The sequence below is a fragment of the Corvus hawaiiensis genome, chromosome 3 (assembly GCF_020740725.1).
Source record: "Corvus hawaiiensis isolate bCorHaw1 chromosome 3, bCorHaw1.pri.cur, whole genome shotgun sequence".
Lineage (NCBI taxonomy): Eukaryota > Metazoa > Chordata > Aves > Passeriformes > Corvidae > Corvus > Corvus hawaiiensis.
Genome location: NC_063215.1, coordinates 101,823,060 through 101,841,438, shown reverse-complemented (window position 1 = coordinate 101,841,438; position 18,379 = coordinate 101,823,060). Strand labels below are relative to the sequence as shown.

The 18,379-nt window shown below is 38.0% G+C and overlaps 1 protein-coding gene across 31 annotated transcripts in view; it reads right to left on the bottom strand.

Moving 5' to 3' along the window:
• NRXN1 (neurexin 1) overlaps positions 1-18,379 on the bottom strand; it is a 676,704-nt gene that overhangs the window by 341,926 nt on the left and 316,399 nt on the right. For all 31 annotated transcript variants that reach the window (XM_048299377.1, XM_048299382.1, XM_048299400.1 and 28 more), the window contains 3 exons: positions 17,069-17,450; positions 16,348-16,538; positions 1,850-2,023 (listed from right to left, as the gene is read on the bottom strand). In XM_048299377.1, coding sequence (XP_048155334.1) covers positions 1,850-2,023; positions 16,348-16,538; positions 17,069-17,450 — 747 coding nt within the window. The remainder of the gene's footprint in view (positions 1-1,849; positions 2,024-16,347; positions 16,539-17,068; positions 17,451-18,379) is intronic.

The window sequence follows — 18,379 nt, the reverse complement described above, 5'->3', positions numbered from 1 at the left end:
GACAGTCCTGGCTGGACACAGCAGCAGAGGTAGGAGCAGCTTGAGGCATGCAAGGGTTTTCTAGGAGGCACCTAAATTCACAAGTGACCAAAATCATATTTTAGGTGGAAGAACACTTTTTTGGACATCTGATTCATGGTCTGCAAACAAAAGACTGACAGATGGGTCAGACATGAGGACTGGAAGTAAACAAGTGAGATGGAAGAGATAACTTGAAAGGTTACGCAGAAAGGTTGGAAGGGGATATTTCATTCCGTGCTGTCAGATTTCCTTCTGAGGGCAGAAGATTTTTGAGGAGGCAGTTCTCTGGGAGCCAGGCAGCACACCTGGTTTGACCAATTTGTTGTGTCAGGTGATTTTGGTGTTGGAAAAGACTCTCTACCAAAAAGGACAATAGTTGTATGGACTTTGTTAAATTGTTGGTAGCTTTATTAAATTCACTGATAGCTGAGTTGTGCCAGTGGTTTAAAAGATGGACTCACACACCAGGCCTGTGGCAATATTTCTTTGAAGTACATAAAATTCATTTAGGAAATGACATAATTTCAAAAGAAGCTATGAAATGCATAATGGAATTAAGGCATACTTTGACTCTCTGACGGGATGGTGCAGGGATGGAATTGCTAAAACCACTCAGGAAGCAGAATCTAATTTTCTAAACTCAGTGGCAAACTAATTTACACATATTTTTGCACTCCTGAAAGAAATATGTAAAATTCCCATCTTATATTTTTCTGTAGCTTTAGTGCCTGTTTCTATGTGCTAACAATAGAACATACATTGCTAACTAAGAGTAGCAGGTAAAGAACAAAAAAGCTCCACCTCTCCAAATGTACTGTAGGCACAACAAAAGAGGAGACAGAATTTATCCATCAGGAAGCTTTATCTTATGAAACTTGAGGAACCCCCCAGCTCTCCTTCGATTTTTACAATGTCAATTTGCATACTTAACAAACTTGATATCAAAATCATTAAGATTCCAACTTGGAATTGATTTTATAATGTCATTTACACATTTTTCTGTCCAGAGAAGAATGGCACTTGAGAGAAGGGAGAACAAATAAAATTGAACATAAACACAAAATCCAGAATTATGTGAATAAATTAGATTTTCAGGGACAGAAAATGTATTCAAATTATTCCATAAACCATAGTAAAAATAACGTGGGATCAAATGACAGCTGGAAATGTGGCTAGAGATTGACACCCCTGAATTAGAAATACACCTCTTCTAATTCTGTCCTCACTTAAATTTCATGGTATTCCAGAGGAGTCAATAAAGACATAAAATTGTGAGATAAAACATATTTGTCTGTTACTGATTTCAGACAGAAATGCTCATGTCAATACTAATCTCAGGGACAAGCAAAAAGATTGGTATTAAAAAGTTTCATAAATTAGCCTTGAGTTAAGCAACTCAAAATGTCTGCTTTGAGATTGGAATTACTTAGCTAATGTCTCAGCATTAACTAATGCCTAAGTGCTATGAAGATATAAAGAACTTAATTGAAGCTAATTGTAACTGTTGTTATCATTAATTAAAATACATCAGAAGTAAACAAAATACATGCAAAAAAATCTTGCCACTGGAGAAGTAAGGAACCTACATTGAACATTCTGAAGTTAACTCATGTTCTCAGATCAATCTCTGTGCTTTAGGGCAGACACATGCTTATCTCCATAATACTAAAAAAATGCAGCCTTTATGTAAGAAAGGGCCAAGCAAGATCAATTAGAAGCAGGTAAAATATAGTCTCTTGATGTATGGAGTGTAAATATCAACAAATTGTTGCAGGATTCGCACAGTACTTTCAATATGAGAGATATATATAATCAGCATATTTAATACCTTCACATCCTCTTTCTATTTGCCCATTGCAGAAGAGAGCATCTGAGATGAGATCAGGGAGCCGTCCGTTCAAGTCAACTGATGCAAGGCAGCCTTGGAATCCCTCCTTTGCATGCACCAGTTTGGGCAAGGATTTGAACATTTCTTTGGCCACTCCTCCAATATACAAATCACCTGTTGAGGAGAAATAGATATTAGATACAAAAAAGGACCAAAAAAGAACCTTTGAACCACTTGATCTTCTGGCTTTTTGTGCGGAATGACACATATGTCCTAAACAAACATTCTTCAAAATAAATGTAGAAGAAAACACTGATAACGTGTATGATACTATGGCATTGCAGGACTGTATTTTTTTAGCTGCAAATGTAGACTTCAAATTTGTATGACTGATTACTCAGAAGTACCTGGGCATGTTTTTCATGTGCCACCTTGTGTTCAGGAAACATGCATCTGTTTCAGAGAGGAGGGTTAAATCACAGAATCCCCATCTAGAAACCCATCTAGAGCTTATGCAATTGTTCACATACTCAGGGAACCTGACCACAGGCCACACCAGTGATGGACCCAGCACAGTGAGATAAAAGGCAACAAGTGAAGCAACAAGGTCCACCCGAAGTCCATGAATCCAGAATCATCCATTCAGAAGTACATCAAAAAAATAAAAGATTTAAGGACACATGAAAGGAGAAACTTAGGGATGCCATTGTTAAACAGCAAAAAGACCATCCCCACTAAACTCACACTCTGTGCCAGTCATGTGGGAACAAGGGGACTTAGATGCCTTTAAAATGGCAGTATGAACACTGATCAAACAGAATTTTATTGCCAAAAGTAATTCTAATAATTCAGCTTGCTCTGATGGACCTCAGGTGACTTACTCAGGACTGAAAACCAGTGCTTTTCTCCCTTCAAGTAATTCTTACCTCTGAGACTTGCTTTGAAAGGACATAACTATAACTTTCCCCTTCAACACCAGTGGGAGTATGCTTTTTTTGTTCTAAAACAATTCAGGCTCTACCTTTCTTTCATGTGTTGGGTGTGTCTGGTGGACAGAACAGTCATCTTTTCAAACCAACATAACCATAACGACTTCCCTAAGTGTGCCTTAAGTGTCAGGCTGCAAGTTTAACCAGGTGCTTTCCATACCTGCTGCTGAGGACATGCTGCAGAAAAGAACCTGACTGCTACTTGGCCAGAGAAGGGAAGCAGGCACAGCACAGTTTCTACCTAGGCATTAAATCCTCATCAATGACAGAATTTTTTGCTAGTACAAATGTTTGGCAGGTTATCTGAATATACATTCTAATCTACATTGTGCTTTCCAGTAGAAAACTACAGTCTGGCTGATTTTGGAGCCTAGGCCACAGGACCAGGTGCTCTAGTACCAAAGAGTGTTTCTGCATCACCTCAAATGCAAAATTGTTAATTCTGTGTTTGCTGAGCTTTGTAGGAAGGTTTTACAGTGACAGAACTCAGAATGTACTATTGCCACTACCCCTAATTCCAATCTCCCTCTTATTGATGTAAATCACCTTTTACTTGTTCTCCTGGCATACTTCTTGTTTGAAAGGGACCGAAATTTAGTGCTGGTTGTAATGGTTTACAGTTTGCCTGCAAGGAAATAGCCTGAAACTAATAAAAGTCTATCAGAATGAGAAAAATCTTTAGTCACTACATACCAGCCCTAAAATTCAACTGCATTTGAATTAGTGAAATAGAGACAAAAAGCTTATGAACATGCATATTATTAAATTTATAAGCAAACCAAGCAAGTCTTAGCAACCTTAGCATCATAGATTAAGAAACCTCAAGCTTTATCCATTTCATGTAGATGATTTGGAAAATAAGATCTTGCCTTCCTCTAGAGTTCTGAGGTACAGTGTAAATCTCACAAGCACAAGATTAAACATAACAGATTAAAATATGGTGATCCATCTGTTTCCACAAATGGGATCTAATTCATTCACAGCAGAAAGATTCCTGCATTTTTCAATCTGCTGAACTGAAAACAATGTTAAAACACTTGTGTCATGATACATGTTCTTCATCTTTTTCTCAGACGGAACACCTAGAAAGCAAAATCTTTCCAGGTTTCCTGAAGTTCTGTGCCTTCAGTCACTGTCAGCTCAGAATAGAGAGATAATTCATCTCAACTGATCCCAACAGACTTAAAAGAGGGAAACCATTCCAGAGAATAGTATTAAGAAAATAATTTCTATGATAAAAAAATTAAACTTGATCTATTGCACATGACATGTGCAATGTCTTTTTAAAAATATACTCTCCAAGTAACCTTTTTTATTCTGTGATTAGTTAGACCTTTAAAACCACAACCTTTCAGATTGATCCCCTGCTAATTCCTGCTACCCATCTCTCAAACCTATTGAGATTGCTATGTACAGTCATACAGCAGGTGCCAGTTATGATGGATGGCTAGCAGAAGTCCAGGTCAGTGTGCCAACATAGAAGCTGGAATTCAGAACATTTGCTCCTGAAAATATACACTGGAATATTGCCAGTTAGGTATCATATGCAGTGAAGTACAATATATTGAGTCTAAATAAGCTGTATCCCTACAGTTTACTTACAGTACCTTTGTGTGTCTCTAATTATCAACAGAGTGTTGATAATTAGATGGATCATTTTATACTACTAAAGATACAATTTTTACAAAAACATGTTCTGGGTAATATTTCAGTTTTGTTGATGTTCAAAGTAACTTTGAGTTCTGCTTTTGTACTAGCAAGTACACTACACAGATACATATCTCAGGTATTGAGCAGCCAAACTGACTATTAGACTGCACCTTTTATAAATTATATAAAAAGTATTTTTATGACTATGAGCTAAATCTTCCCAGATTTAATATCAAATGTTTAATACCATATGTGGCTCAAGTTTGCTGCTGCTGCTGGCATAAAAAATGCTTTCTCTCAGACACAAATTTTGCTAGGGGATAAGCTCTGGAATCAAAATTCAGATTTTTATTTTTGTTTGAAAGTTAGTTAATTATTTTCACTTGGTAATTTTTCTTATCTGCCATCACAAAATTTCTGCATTGCTACCTTTAATTAATCATATGCCATTTTCATGTTCATCTCAATGAAGAAGTAGTTTCCTACAAAACTCAATCCATTAGACTTTCAGACAAGATAGGATTGCAGAAAATATTGTTAATTAAAATATTTTATATTGAACATGCAATGGCAGAGATTCAGAAAAGAAAAAGATTGTCCCTGCTCCTGCTAAATGAGATCAGGGGAATCAACACAGTACAATACAAATTCTCAGGTTTTCTCTTTCTCACTTCTTATGTAAGTACAGCTTCACTACTGGAAATTTTACTCCAGAACAAATCCCTTGTTGTGTATCTGGCTACCTACAGGTGTGAATTACATGCAAGTTATTTCATGAAGTAAGGTACCACAGTTCATCAGATCAATATTACAAGATTATGACACTGTGTAAACTGGCTGCAGCCTAAATGCAACACTAATGCTACACTGCTACCCACAGAAAATGTGTAACCACAGTTTCTGGAAGTAAAGTTCAGCTGTTGCTTTTCTTGCACATATTCTCTTCTAAAGTTCAGTTTGATTTTTTAAATGTATTCCTGAAAAAGTCTCATTTTTCTCATAGGAATCCTGATTTTCTTTAATTTATGAAGGAAAATAGCCAATTTACATAAAATATGTGTCAACTCTCATAGGCAAAGTTGCAGGTAGTAAAGAAATGGGTGAGGTAATACAGTGAACCAAGATTTCCTTCTGATCACTGGAGAAGCTTCAAATAAAGCAGTTATTTAAAAGCAGATCTCACAACTCTCTTCTTTCTTGTATTAGGAGTCAGTGCACAGATTTATCTCCTTTTTGTTGGAGTGGGAGGATTGTTTCCTCTCTTTGTTTTTCTGAGGCCAAAAAACCCAAATGTGCTGCAGGCATGTTCTCACTGGCACGTTCATGGCAGGCCAGAGGAATCAGCTGGAAGGCAGCACTTTCAGAGCTAGACCTGCTCATGGCAATGATGGTACTGCTCAGTTATGCCATAAGCACTGATAAAGAGAAGATTTTAGTGGGTTTAACTTGCATCTTTTACAGGTACTGCAGATCCTCGTTTATTCCAAGAGGATCTTTCCTATTTACACCTATTTATCTCTTTTCTGACTTAGAGCTGATTTGTGCTTTAACAACAAGTAAATTTAACACAGAAACAAATTGCTAGCTAATAAATTAACCCCAGTTCTCAATGTATTCATTATTGGTATCACACTATGCAAAAGCACACAGAACACCACACAACAGTGAGTCACACACAACTGTTGGTAAAACAAATGCCAAGTCCTCCTGTAATAGCTCATCTTTTTTTATCCCAAGCCTCTGCATTCCTTCAAAATATGAACTTTGCAAATGCTCAACCAAAGAAATGTAAAACAAAGATTGAAGATGCTGTTCTATTTTCTGAATAACTAAAAGAAGTTATTAAGAGCTATTATCTGGCACTAGGGACATTGCTGACAGGTCACTTCATAGACTTTTCTCCTTTCCTGAGAATTCTTGCATGATACATGCTGGTGGGCAAAAACTATTAGCTTCATGTAACAGCTACCATTGTCTTCAAACATAAGTAGAGAAAGAATTGTTTTCCATGTGTTTATAATGGTAACAACATAAGAATACTGCTCAGGTGTGACTGGTGCACCTGGACCCCTTAACCAGGCCAGCAGCAGTTTGGTACAGGAGATTGGTGACATCAGGGAGCAAGTAGTTTAGCCAAGATGTAGTTAGACTTCTTTACTCTCCTAGACCTGTGTGCTTTGTGTACTTATCTGGTGTTCATTTCTTGAACACCTTTGTTGACAAGAAATGAAAACCATTCATTCAAATATTGTTCCATGTAAAAAAAAATAAGGAGGAATTAAAACAGTGGAGGGAATTGTGGCTTGACTTTTTCGTAACCCATAAAGACAACATCTCATTTTTATATAGCTGACCAAAAGCATCTTCAAATCCATCATTCTCTCCAAAAGCAGACATTCTCTCCCCCAATCTCTTGTTGTGCTGCTGGTTTTAAATATACTGTCAGCTATTCTCTTAATTTCCCTTTCACTTTGGAAGAAGTTGCTCTGTCATGTTTCTGATGTCACATTGCACTAAATCACCATCGTGGCTAGGAATGAGAGTTCTTTGTGGTGTACTAGAGTGGTGTTACTCCCCAGGAAAGAGATGGATAGCCCTGGCATGCCATGGTGGATTCTGAAAACACAGCAGGCATCTCCACAATTCCTTTATAAGACACATGAAAATACAAAGGAACATCTGGCTGCGGTGAAGCCAAGGTGTCAGGCATACTTTTCTCCAAATATGCTATTTCAAAATGATCAAGCATACAACAGCTTCTTCCCTCAGGCAGGCAAAGAGGATGGAAGACTGTAAAGGCTGAGAAATACCATAGGGAAAGTCTAATCTCAAAAGAAAAAAGTGCTCACTTTATTCCAGTCCCTCCTAAAACAGACGAGCTGCTATTACCAGATCAATAGAAATCGCTTTGTAGTATATTAATAATTGCACTACAAAGTACATGGGGAACTCATCCTAGGACAACCCACACAATCCCAGCTCACAGTATTTTTGAGACAACTGAATTGTGAAAATAAATTACTCTGCACAAGCTGAATATGCACTGACTAAAAGAACAGACACCATCCTGGTCTTCAAATCTCGAAGGGCTGTTGTCTCAAATGAAAATGTCAGGCAGGCATTCAGATGTCTTTGACATTCACTGAAATATGGGAACCTACCTGGCCTTGATGACCTTCCCACCTCCCCAGTGTACAAGAGCACCCACCTTTTGCACATTTACTTTGTGCAATAGGTGGAGCACAGCGGACACTTTTCTTTCAAATGGGGGATTTCAGCACACGATTTAGAAAAGGAACTGGGCCTGAATAGTGGATGAGTGCTCATTCTAGAGTGTCTCCTCACCTTCATCAATCCTGAGTAAACACTTGCTCTTTGTTCCATATCAATAAAATGTTTGGTCCTTTTAAAAATGTTGATGAGATATAATTGCTCTTTTTTCATAAACCAAGAAGCCCGCTGTGATCATAGCCCATTAATAAACTGAAGAACAGTTGACAAAGGCTTAAATGATGCATCCACAGAGCTTCTGCAGCACATACGCTCCAGCATATGGCTTTTCAAACCCCCTTTGCAGCAGAGAATATGCACTTTGCTGTGCATTCACAGGCCTGCTTGATGCTAGAGCAAAGCATGACTGAATTTTGTCTACCACTTCCAAGGGCACTTGAGGGAGGACATGAAAATGTAAACTTAGTGTTTTATGTCCACTTACTTCAAAGAGTCCATTCTGTAGCTTCAGTATTGATTTGTGGTTGATGTCTTTTGGTTTTGATGTGATTTTTTTTTTTTTTTTAAGAAAAATAGTCTTTTCAAATATTTGTCCTGTTGGAGTGATTAATTCTATCACTTTTAGACCCTCTCTCACCTAAGGAGGGAAAGGGTGGCTAGTTTACTTGTCCAGGCTCTGCTGAGTTATCTGTCCTTTCAAATACTTCAGGCAAGAGGCTGTTTTATGATGTGACAGGTGGTGGCTTTCATCTTTCACATTCCCTATACTGATAACCAAGCAAGGCAAAATGTTTACAGGCAAATAAAAAGAAAAAAAAAAAAAAAAAAGAAAAGAGGAATTTCTAGGTTAGCAAGTCACTCTTTTAGGAAGGAATGTAGAAACTGATCTTTTCACCCCAATTCTACACTGCTTTCAGTATCTTGCTTGAATACACCATTAAATGTATTAGAAAAAAAAAAAAGAAAGAAATCACCAGCACTGAAATGCTGACATTGTGGATTTTCTTCAGGCACCCTTATTGGCACATAGTACATATTGTAGTTATTTGTCAAGAGAATTGAACTTTGAAGATATTTCTTCCCTTGACTGATACTTGACTTTTTACAATTTCATTGTAGCACTGCCCCGTAGTCCACACTGACAGAAAAAAAAAAAAAAATGCAAGTAGAATTAAGAGGTATAAGAAAGAATTTACAGTTGATGGGTGGGCCGGGAACAGCATCTTACAGTTTTCACTTGCCACCGATTTCCACAGCAGTCCAGAGTGGACATAGAGCTGCTGCTTCACCTTTCCCCAATCTCCTGGTTCCATCACACTACTCAGAACTGCACTGAAGGCTTTTCATACTCGTGCAAATATTCTTCTGCCTAGAAACTTTTTCTTAGGGCTCTGCTAGATGTGCTGTCCACTTCTGCATGCATTTCTTGGTGCTCAGATTTCATTCTTACTACAATTTTTGTCTCACTTTAGTACTCCTCAAGGATCACACAAATGTGCCTATGTTACACAAGCAAGTAAAGGTGGTGTTTAAGAGACAGCAGCAACACAACAACGTCCTTGGGAGAGAAGTTTTGAATAGACAAAAGGAGATACTCAAGAAGTGCGTGCTCACATCTGAAGATTTCTCCAGGTTAAAATCCACCATTTCCCCAGAAATTCTGTTCTCAAGAAATGTTTTTTCCCCAAACAAGAAACAGTTACACAAAAATATTTATCATTTTCCTGACAATAAAAATCCTCAGATTCCCCGCTGCTTTATTCCTCTCTGCTTGTTTTTACCCCCACTAAAGACTAGATGGAGAGCACTGGCATTGAAAAAGATTAAACAGATGTAAAACCAAAGCAGTCTGCTTGTGCAATGGACTGTGAGGAAAATTGGTGATGCATGTTAAATGGTAAATAATAAAATCTAATTGCCATATAAATGTGCGTGGCAATCCATCTCCCACATAATCAATGCTAGGCCAATTACTCTGTGTGAGGGGGATGGCTGTGGTGGAGAGGTGAGGCATTCAAGCACATCAAATGTCCTTCATTTCTTGCCTGTTCTGGCCACTTTTGGAGATTATATACACCTGAAAAATGGACAAAATCTAAAAAAGCTAGCATTTGCATGGCATAGAATACTCAGATCTCCCTTCCTCCTGCTATAATGTTTTCACTCTCTGCTTTTAACAGCCAACACATGCTCTTAGCAGAGCCTGCTTTCAAAATAGTGAGGAATTCCTCTTTCCAACAGACACACTAGACCTCAGAGACCATAATCTACAAAACTCTTCCTTTGGGAAATGGTTCAGGCACAATTCTCCACATAAAGCTACCAAACAGCTGAGATGTTAAACGTTCTCCTTTTGAATGGAGGCTTGCAGAGAGTAACTTTTTTATACGCTATTACTTTTGATCAAGACAATCACATTCAGACTCTGAGGACATTCCATGAAGCTGCCTTTTTGCAAAAAGGACTGTTCTGTTAAAATACCAAGGTTAATGAGGGTTCATGGCAGCACATTTTAAAACAAATTTAGGATGTGCTTCTTCAATCTGTGTATCTGTGGGGGGGACTAGGATGCAGTGGAATGTATTTATACTAAATATGCAGAGGCTTTGGTAAGTTTCAAGAGTATACATGTTTCCTGTATTATTCTTAACATAACTTTTATTTGGTGTTCCAGAAAGGGCTTGAATGAAATTTCACAATCACCAGGAGTAATAACCTGCATGTCAAACAGCTGTAGGAATGTAGGCAAATCTATTCACTCATAAATGTATGAAAGACTGAGAAGAACAGGGGAGAAGCAGAAGAAAATAAAAACCCTTCTCACCATGTCTGACAGCCTATTGCATTGTTGACTTCACAGTACAAGCTCTAGAATATCTTTATTTAATCTAGAACTACTGGAATAGATTTTCAATTTTTTTCCCTGTCTCATAATTTTGGCAATTTGGGCACAACTTCTGAAGCCTTAGCACTATCAAAATTATTTTTACAACCTGGTAGACAGCATTGCTGTTTACAAGCAGCATGTGAAAAATGGCAAAGAAAGGAGGATAAAGGAATTCCCATTAGACCAGGTTGTCCAATGATGTATTGTTATCTACTCCTAGAACTTTGTTAGATAGGAAATCTCAAAGAAGAGTTCTCAGTTTTAAGTCCCTTGTTTTTCCTCTGTACAGAGTCTGCTTTCCTACATTATCAGGAAGACAACAGCTACATTTGCTATTATCTACTCCAATAGGTCACACTGAGAAGATCTATTTGCTGCTGACAGTATTTGGAACTCTGTATTTGGAACAGAACATTATTTCTGCATGAAGAATTCACACCCCACTGGCAAGGTCATTACATTTAGCTCACGCATGATTATTTGAGAAATTTAAACATTAATACTTGCTCATTTGTACAATGTTTCTGTGCTTCTTAAAGCTTTGTTTCTCTAGTAATAAAAATATAAAGGATCACTGCTGTTGATAGAGACCTTGCAATGTAGAGAAAAACATATAATGAAGCAACAAAAATAACTGCCTCAATATAAAACAACAGAGAAAAATATTACATGAAAGTGAAACAATTTCAATTTCCATTCCTGAAGCAGGAATTCCTCATTATGATCCAGACCAATTTAGCTCAGCATGAATAACCTACTTTGACAGGCAAATGAAATATCAATAGATTAAGGGACTATTACAAATCATCAATGAATATGCCAGGCTAGTAGACCTACAGATAATTTAGTTAATTGCATTCAAACTTTACAAGGATGAATTAATTGCCAAGCGAATATTTATGCACATTGAAGAACTATAATTTGGTGCATTTGTAAAACCACTGAGGTGATACCAGAAATAAATATAACTACTTTTCTTTTAGGTGCTTCAATCTAGTCTGTTTTCACAGTATGGGACAAAACAGCAAATGAAAAAGCAAACATAGATAGAAGCAGCAGCCCTATCTCATAAGAATAAAGGAAGCCAAGGGCCAGTGAGGAGATAGAGAAATAAAAGCAACACTGACAAGAGTTCTAGACAGGTTATTTTATTCCAGGCAGGCTGATTCTGATGCATGCTCTAGTATGGATAGCATTTTTTTGAGGATGCAGTGATATAACAGCACAGGAAAAACACGACTTACAATGGGCTCTAAAACTGACATTTGGGAAGGCCACATGAAAGATGATGACAGTGGGACAAGTTGAAATTATGAATGTCAGTTCAAAAAAACAGGTCTTGACATATGAAATGATGCACAGGCCGTAAAAGTTAACCCATAAATATTGAGCTGTGTAGGATTTTTATTTTCAGAATGGTGATTTCCTACTAAAAAAAATGTAGTTAGCCCAATATCAAGATTAAGATGACTGCAGATCATCTTAGAGGATACAGCATATCTGCAAATAAGTTCTGTGATCTGGAAAGTTTAAAATTGGATTGGATACTGAAGTACTGAAACTACTAACTCATACAAAAGTTTGTAACTACTTTTTGTCCAATCTAAAATAACTGAGGCATTCTTTACCTTCTCGTTTGGTAAGAGTACAGTATCTCAACTTCTCATTTCAATTTATAAATAATTAAAATGCTAAAATATTTTAATTTTCTGATGGGTCTTCCAAGAGAATTCTGATTGGATTTTTGCAGGGTTTTTTATGCCTGCTGTTTAAAAATGTGTGTGAAAACTTTGGGAATTAAAATATTGCCTATATTTGTAGGAAAGAAGCAAGAGGAAAGTTAAACCCTGGTTGGTAAGTGGATACAATGTGTTCTTGAGGACGTCCTCCTCCTTGGAAGTAGATCATGCATCTTTAAGTACTTATAAAATAAAATAGTTTCTGACAGAACTACAGTTTCCCACACCACAGGAAAAAAATTGTGGAGGGGGAGAGACTTTATAGATCTTGTAAAAGTGTCAGTCTAAGCAAGGGAGACGCCTTTTCTTTGGCAACAGTGAGGAACAAGACTCATAGAATGGTTTGGTTTGGGTTCTGATGCAGCCCAAGACACAGTTGGCTCTCTGGGCTGCCAGCCCAGGTGGCTGGGTCATGCCCAGCCTCCCATCCACCATCACCCCCAAGTCCTCCTGGGCAGGGCTGCTCTCAATCTGTTCATCCCTCAGCTTGTGTTGACATTGCAGGTTGCCCCATCCCAGGCGCAGCACCTGCTCTTGGTATTATGAGAGTACAATGGGCCTACTTCTTGAGCTTGTCCAGATGCCTCTGGATGGCATCTCATCCTTCAGGAGTGTCAACCACATCATTCAGCTTGGTGTCATCAGCAAATAAACCGAGGGTGCCCTCAATCCCTCCACGTCATTAATGAAGACATCTAATAACACTGCTCCCAGTAAGGACCCCTGAGAGACACCACTTGCCACTGATGTCCATCAGGACTTTGAGTTGTGGACCACCACTGGATGCAACTGTCCAACCACTTTCTTATCCATCTATCAATCGACTCATGAAATCCACCTCTCTCCAATTTGGAGAGAAGGATGTTGTGGCCATGTCAAAGGCTTTACAGAAGTCCAGATAAATGACAACTGTAATCTCTCCTAGTCCACTGATGTAATCATTCCATCAAGAAGTTAAATTCCATTTTCACTTGTTTTTCTGTGCCTTTTGAGGCTACTCAGACCCCTCAGAACATCAGAGCACAGCATCAAGTACAACAAGAAAGAATTCCCCTCCACCCAACTCTTTCAGGCCTTGAATTGCAGCCATGCCAACCATCTAAGCTATCCTGAGAGCAGGACAGGGAATCTGCTCATGAAATATATGAAAGGAAATTTGCTGTGTAACTGTGTTGGCAGGCTTGAGCTGCACTGCTTTTGCTGTTCAGACTCATTTATCTTTACGGGTTATCTGCTAGAACTGCACCTCAGCACACTTCGCTAATTTTCCCTGCGAGGGAAAATAACACTGTTCTTGGAATCCAAACACAGAATTATTTTCACTCATTTATTTGTCTCCAATTTATAATTTACCCATCTAATTACCGCAATAATTAGGCTGCAGGATGTAATATATGTGTTTCCACAGGTAGCTGCTGAAATTGTACCAGAGGTTATGCAGGGAACCGATGTTTGTGATAATGAACTTTCTGTGTTACATTGCCAAATCCTACACCCAAAAGGAAACATATATTGGAAATTCTCTCCTATACTTTCATGGCAGCTGTCTGCTTTCCCAGACAACTTCCATGCTGTGCAGGCTTGACAACACAATCTGTGTCTTATCTTTGTGCTGAATTCACTGTGTATTTGCAAAAACCCACATACAGAGGGATTTCTTTTTCCAGGATCAGCTTGGATTTCAAAATCAGAAATTGGTAACTCTGCAATTACTCAGAATGGCTGCAGGTTCCATACTATCTGCACACATTAATATTTTACCTAATGATAACTCTGGTTAAGCAGAACTATTGATACCAGTAGCAGGAAGTGTAATTTTGCATTTGCTTTGTTGCTAAGGCTAAAATAGTACAGGACAATGAATTAATTGTAACTATTTATATCAGGAAAGTTTATGGAGTGTTTATAGCACAACAGAAATATGTCATTGTTAGAAACACTGATGTAAAATAGAAAAGAAGCAACTACAGGAGACCATTTCTACTAAATACAAAGGAAGGAAAAACAGTAATGAAAGGCAATTTTTTTCTCTCTTTTAGCCTGCTGGCTAAAAAGTATCAGCTTGAACCCCCTCCCAAATCCAACCAAAATTCTCATGATATATACTGTGCCATATTTAACGGAAGATGACTGAGTAAAATTTGGTGTAACACATTTAAAAAAATAAAATAAAATGAAGCATACTATTATGAGGAGACAGAGGTTGAGGATTTGTGTATGCTAGACCAGTTTTAGAGAGGTGCTTGCTATCTATTTCTGCACGAAACACGTCAGGCTTGTTATTCTTTTACCATCCACATTCCCTGGGTGGTGAATTACAGAAAATCATCTAACACAATTCACCTTCCTCACTTCAAATCTCAGTAGGTTTTTTCATGCTCCTCATTTCTTTTTCTTTCTTTCTTTTTTTTTTTCCCAAAGGAATTCAAGGTTAGAAAACGCGACAGCTATGGATACAGTTTTTACTTCAAAAGCGCAAGGCGAAAGTAGCATTTTCAAAGTGCAGCGCACAAAGGGATGTTGGATTTTGCCGATTGCCCTCGCAATGAGCCTTCCCTGGGCAGCGCGTTCGGTGAGATCACAGCGCTCTCTAGTGCCTTCAGCGAGCACATGGAGCGAGCTTGATCTGCTCTCCTTCAATAAAGCGGCACACCAAAGACACGCCACAATCGGTTTGCAAAATATGTCGAATGAAAGGGCTCTGTTAATTATCAGCTCGCAACAGGATTGTTTTTTTTTTTCCTACCCATGCCTGATTTATCTACTAGGAAAAAAGCCAAACATATTAAAGACATACACATATGCATGAGTAGTACTTGCCATCTTAAAAATGTCAAGGAACAAGGTGGATGCTTTTTCTACAGCACCAAAACCAATGCTGAAATTTTACACTGTCTCAATAAACAAAACAATAAACAAAATCGATGATGTTTAACAGAATGCAAACCCCAGAAATAACACGGCACAAATTTCAAATGCTACTTTACGAATGGAGTGTGAGCCATCCAAAAAGCTTTATCAGAAATGCTAGGTTTATAAATAAAACAATCTCTTACTGCAGATTATGACATATCAGGATACTGTTTTCACAGTCTTTCTTACAATCTTAATAGCACTTTCAAGTGAGGCAAACATGTAAAATATCACAAAATCCAGCATAATTACCAAGGTCAGCTCATTATCTGTGACTCAGAGGCAGTTAAAAGAAAATCCAGCAAGGAATAAGCTCTTGATGGAATATTAATATCTACTTTGAACATCCTGGCTTTTGAAATATCATATTTCTTTGACTGTTATGAACTTTCAGTTTTCCTTTCAAGAGCCTTCTTAAAGAATGTTAAAATATACAGTACTTTTCCACATGATCAGAACATATATTCTTATGCCTGATTAGGTAGTCATTATTTTAAAAGTATATTTACTTATACATCCTTCCAAAAAGATATTTTCCTCAGATGCAAGTTAGCTTTTCAGAAACCCACCCATAGAACTCATTACTATCACTTATTTTAAAATATACATATATTTATAAAAAAATGGATCTTTAGAATCTAGCTGGATGTATAACATGTAGGTTTAATGCTATAAAACAAAGTTTACCCACCTGAAGTCGAAATTACAATACATTACATATTTAGATGAGTATGTTATGCCACTTGTATAACTTATGTTCATGTAAAAGACATTGTAGGCTTCATTTAATCCCCCAACTATCTTTTGGTTTATATGGGCCACTCTGTGTTATTATAATTTCCTACTTATTTTTTTTTATTCCCATGGGATCTCCACATGTTTAAAGTTGTACCTACCTGTGCAGAACTAATACTAAATTAGCATTGTCGGGTTATGATGATGTTATCTCTTGTGATCATATAAATTATTATAAAATAAATGATTTCATACAATATTAAAAAAATATATCGTACTTTACATCCATTATTAATTTGTTTATCATTCTGTAATGGCCCTCACTGTAGATTACACAAGAATAACTGTACTTACTTTTGAGATCTAAATTTCTGGCTCCTGCTGTGCTCTGTGTTGTGATTTTAGTGTCAATCTTTACAGTGTGTAGGTTGTTGGTATCCCTTGATATCATTACATTATGCCACTGGTTGTCGTTCAGAGGTTTATTAGAACTTCCCTTGATGAGGTTGGCACCGTTTCCCAAGTCAAACACATAGTGTAAATACCTGGGAAAAGAGAAAAAATTGGAAAAGTTTCCTTTTTCTTTACATGGCAAGGGGGCACTAATTAATATGTCTAATATTTTCTATTTGCTTGTACTCCTCAGCAGAGCTGGCAAAACCAGAAGACAACAATGAATGCCAGATGGGGAAGCAACTGTCATTCCAAGAAATTGCCACTCGTTTGGATGAGTTGAGGTGCAGTCCCAAGTTTCTGGAAAGCAACGAGCACTCCATGTACCAAGACATGCATACATACTTGGAGAGAGAACAAGAGGGAGGCTACAAACTAGTACTTCTTTGTGGTAAACACGAGAGAAGTTATACCTATTATTTACTTTCATACATTTCAGGCATCTAGCTTCATCTGAAAGAAAGAGTCACAATAAAGCACATGAAGTTCAACATGAAGAAGCATTATCAATCACATCTATCCAGTCAGAAAAAGGACTGGCATCCTAAACTTTCCCCTGTATTTCCTCCTGCACATACATTTTGAACAGACCGGTTTTGTCGTTACGCTAATCCATACATACCCTTTCACTAATTCAACCACAATGAAATCATTTCCATCGCCACTGTTAAAAAGTATCAATCCATCCAGGGAGGTGGTTTTGAACTGGAAAAAAAGGTGCATAGATGTGTACGCTTGTAGCGTGGCCAGTGCCACATAACTTGCTTTTGTTTTAAAGGTTACAGGGTCTGCTATGATGTTCCTGAACCCAAATCTTGCATTTAGCTCACAATAATCGATGTCTCCATTTTTACACAAGTCAATGTATGCCATGCCATTAAATGTGAGACTCTGCAGATGCCCAATAAAATTAGAAGGCACAGAAGACAGGTAGCGCCGTTCTGTTATTATTCCTGTTTCTATGTTGTGGAATTCCAGTCGTGTGTGATCGCCAGCCATTTGACCTTTAAACAGCAACAAGAAAACACGTGTTAGTGTCTGAAATGGGAAGTCAAAAAGCACATCATGTGATTAAGTATCTGCAATAATTTCACACTTCTCAGAATGTGCAAGGCCAATTCCAAAGGGAATTCTTCTAAATTCATCCTAATTACTGGTAAATCCAGGAGCCTTTAGCACATTTGGATAAGGACAACAGCAAGATTTCTAAACTGAAACAGTTTGCCAGAGTATATTAAACTGCCAACAAAATCCCTCACTTTAGTGACACTTAACCAGATGTGGGGTTTTACTATAAGCAAGTACGTTTACTTAACATGAGGAAGACAAAGGCCAACCTCTGAGCTAAACCGACAATATGAGAGTTTCATGAAAGAGAAACAGAACAGCTTGAGGGATATTATTCCATGTGCTTTGCTTCAACATGCATGATCTGACTAGAGGAAGGAAGGATTCCTGTTTCCGCTGTCTTAGGTTCATTAATGCTGGCCCTGCTGCAAAGCCCTGTGCCACAAGAGTGGACAGCTGCTTGAAAGGAACTGGCTTTGTATCATGGGGATAAACCATGGGAGAAAGGGCAGAGCCCAAGAGATGGGCTGAGTAGAAAGCCTTCAGGAAGGGTGCACGCCAGCGTTTTGTAATCCTGGAAACAACAAGAGACTTGCTTTTGTCAGAAAGGTGGCCAAAAGCAAGCCCCACAGCTGCCTTTGAGTTCTCTCTGTCATGCAAGGACCCCTGCAGAGTAAGAAGCCTGAAGTCTGCTGACTGTAGAGCTAATCTGGAGGAAAGGATCAGCACTGCCAGAGTACACTGCATACAGGTCAGGTAAGTTTTTAAGCTAGTTATTAAATACCTTACCCAGCACATCAAAATTGTGTTCACGGAAGTGTTCCTTTTTCTGACAGAACTTCCAATTTTTTCCATGCTGATTTTA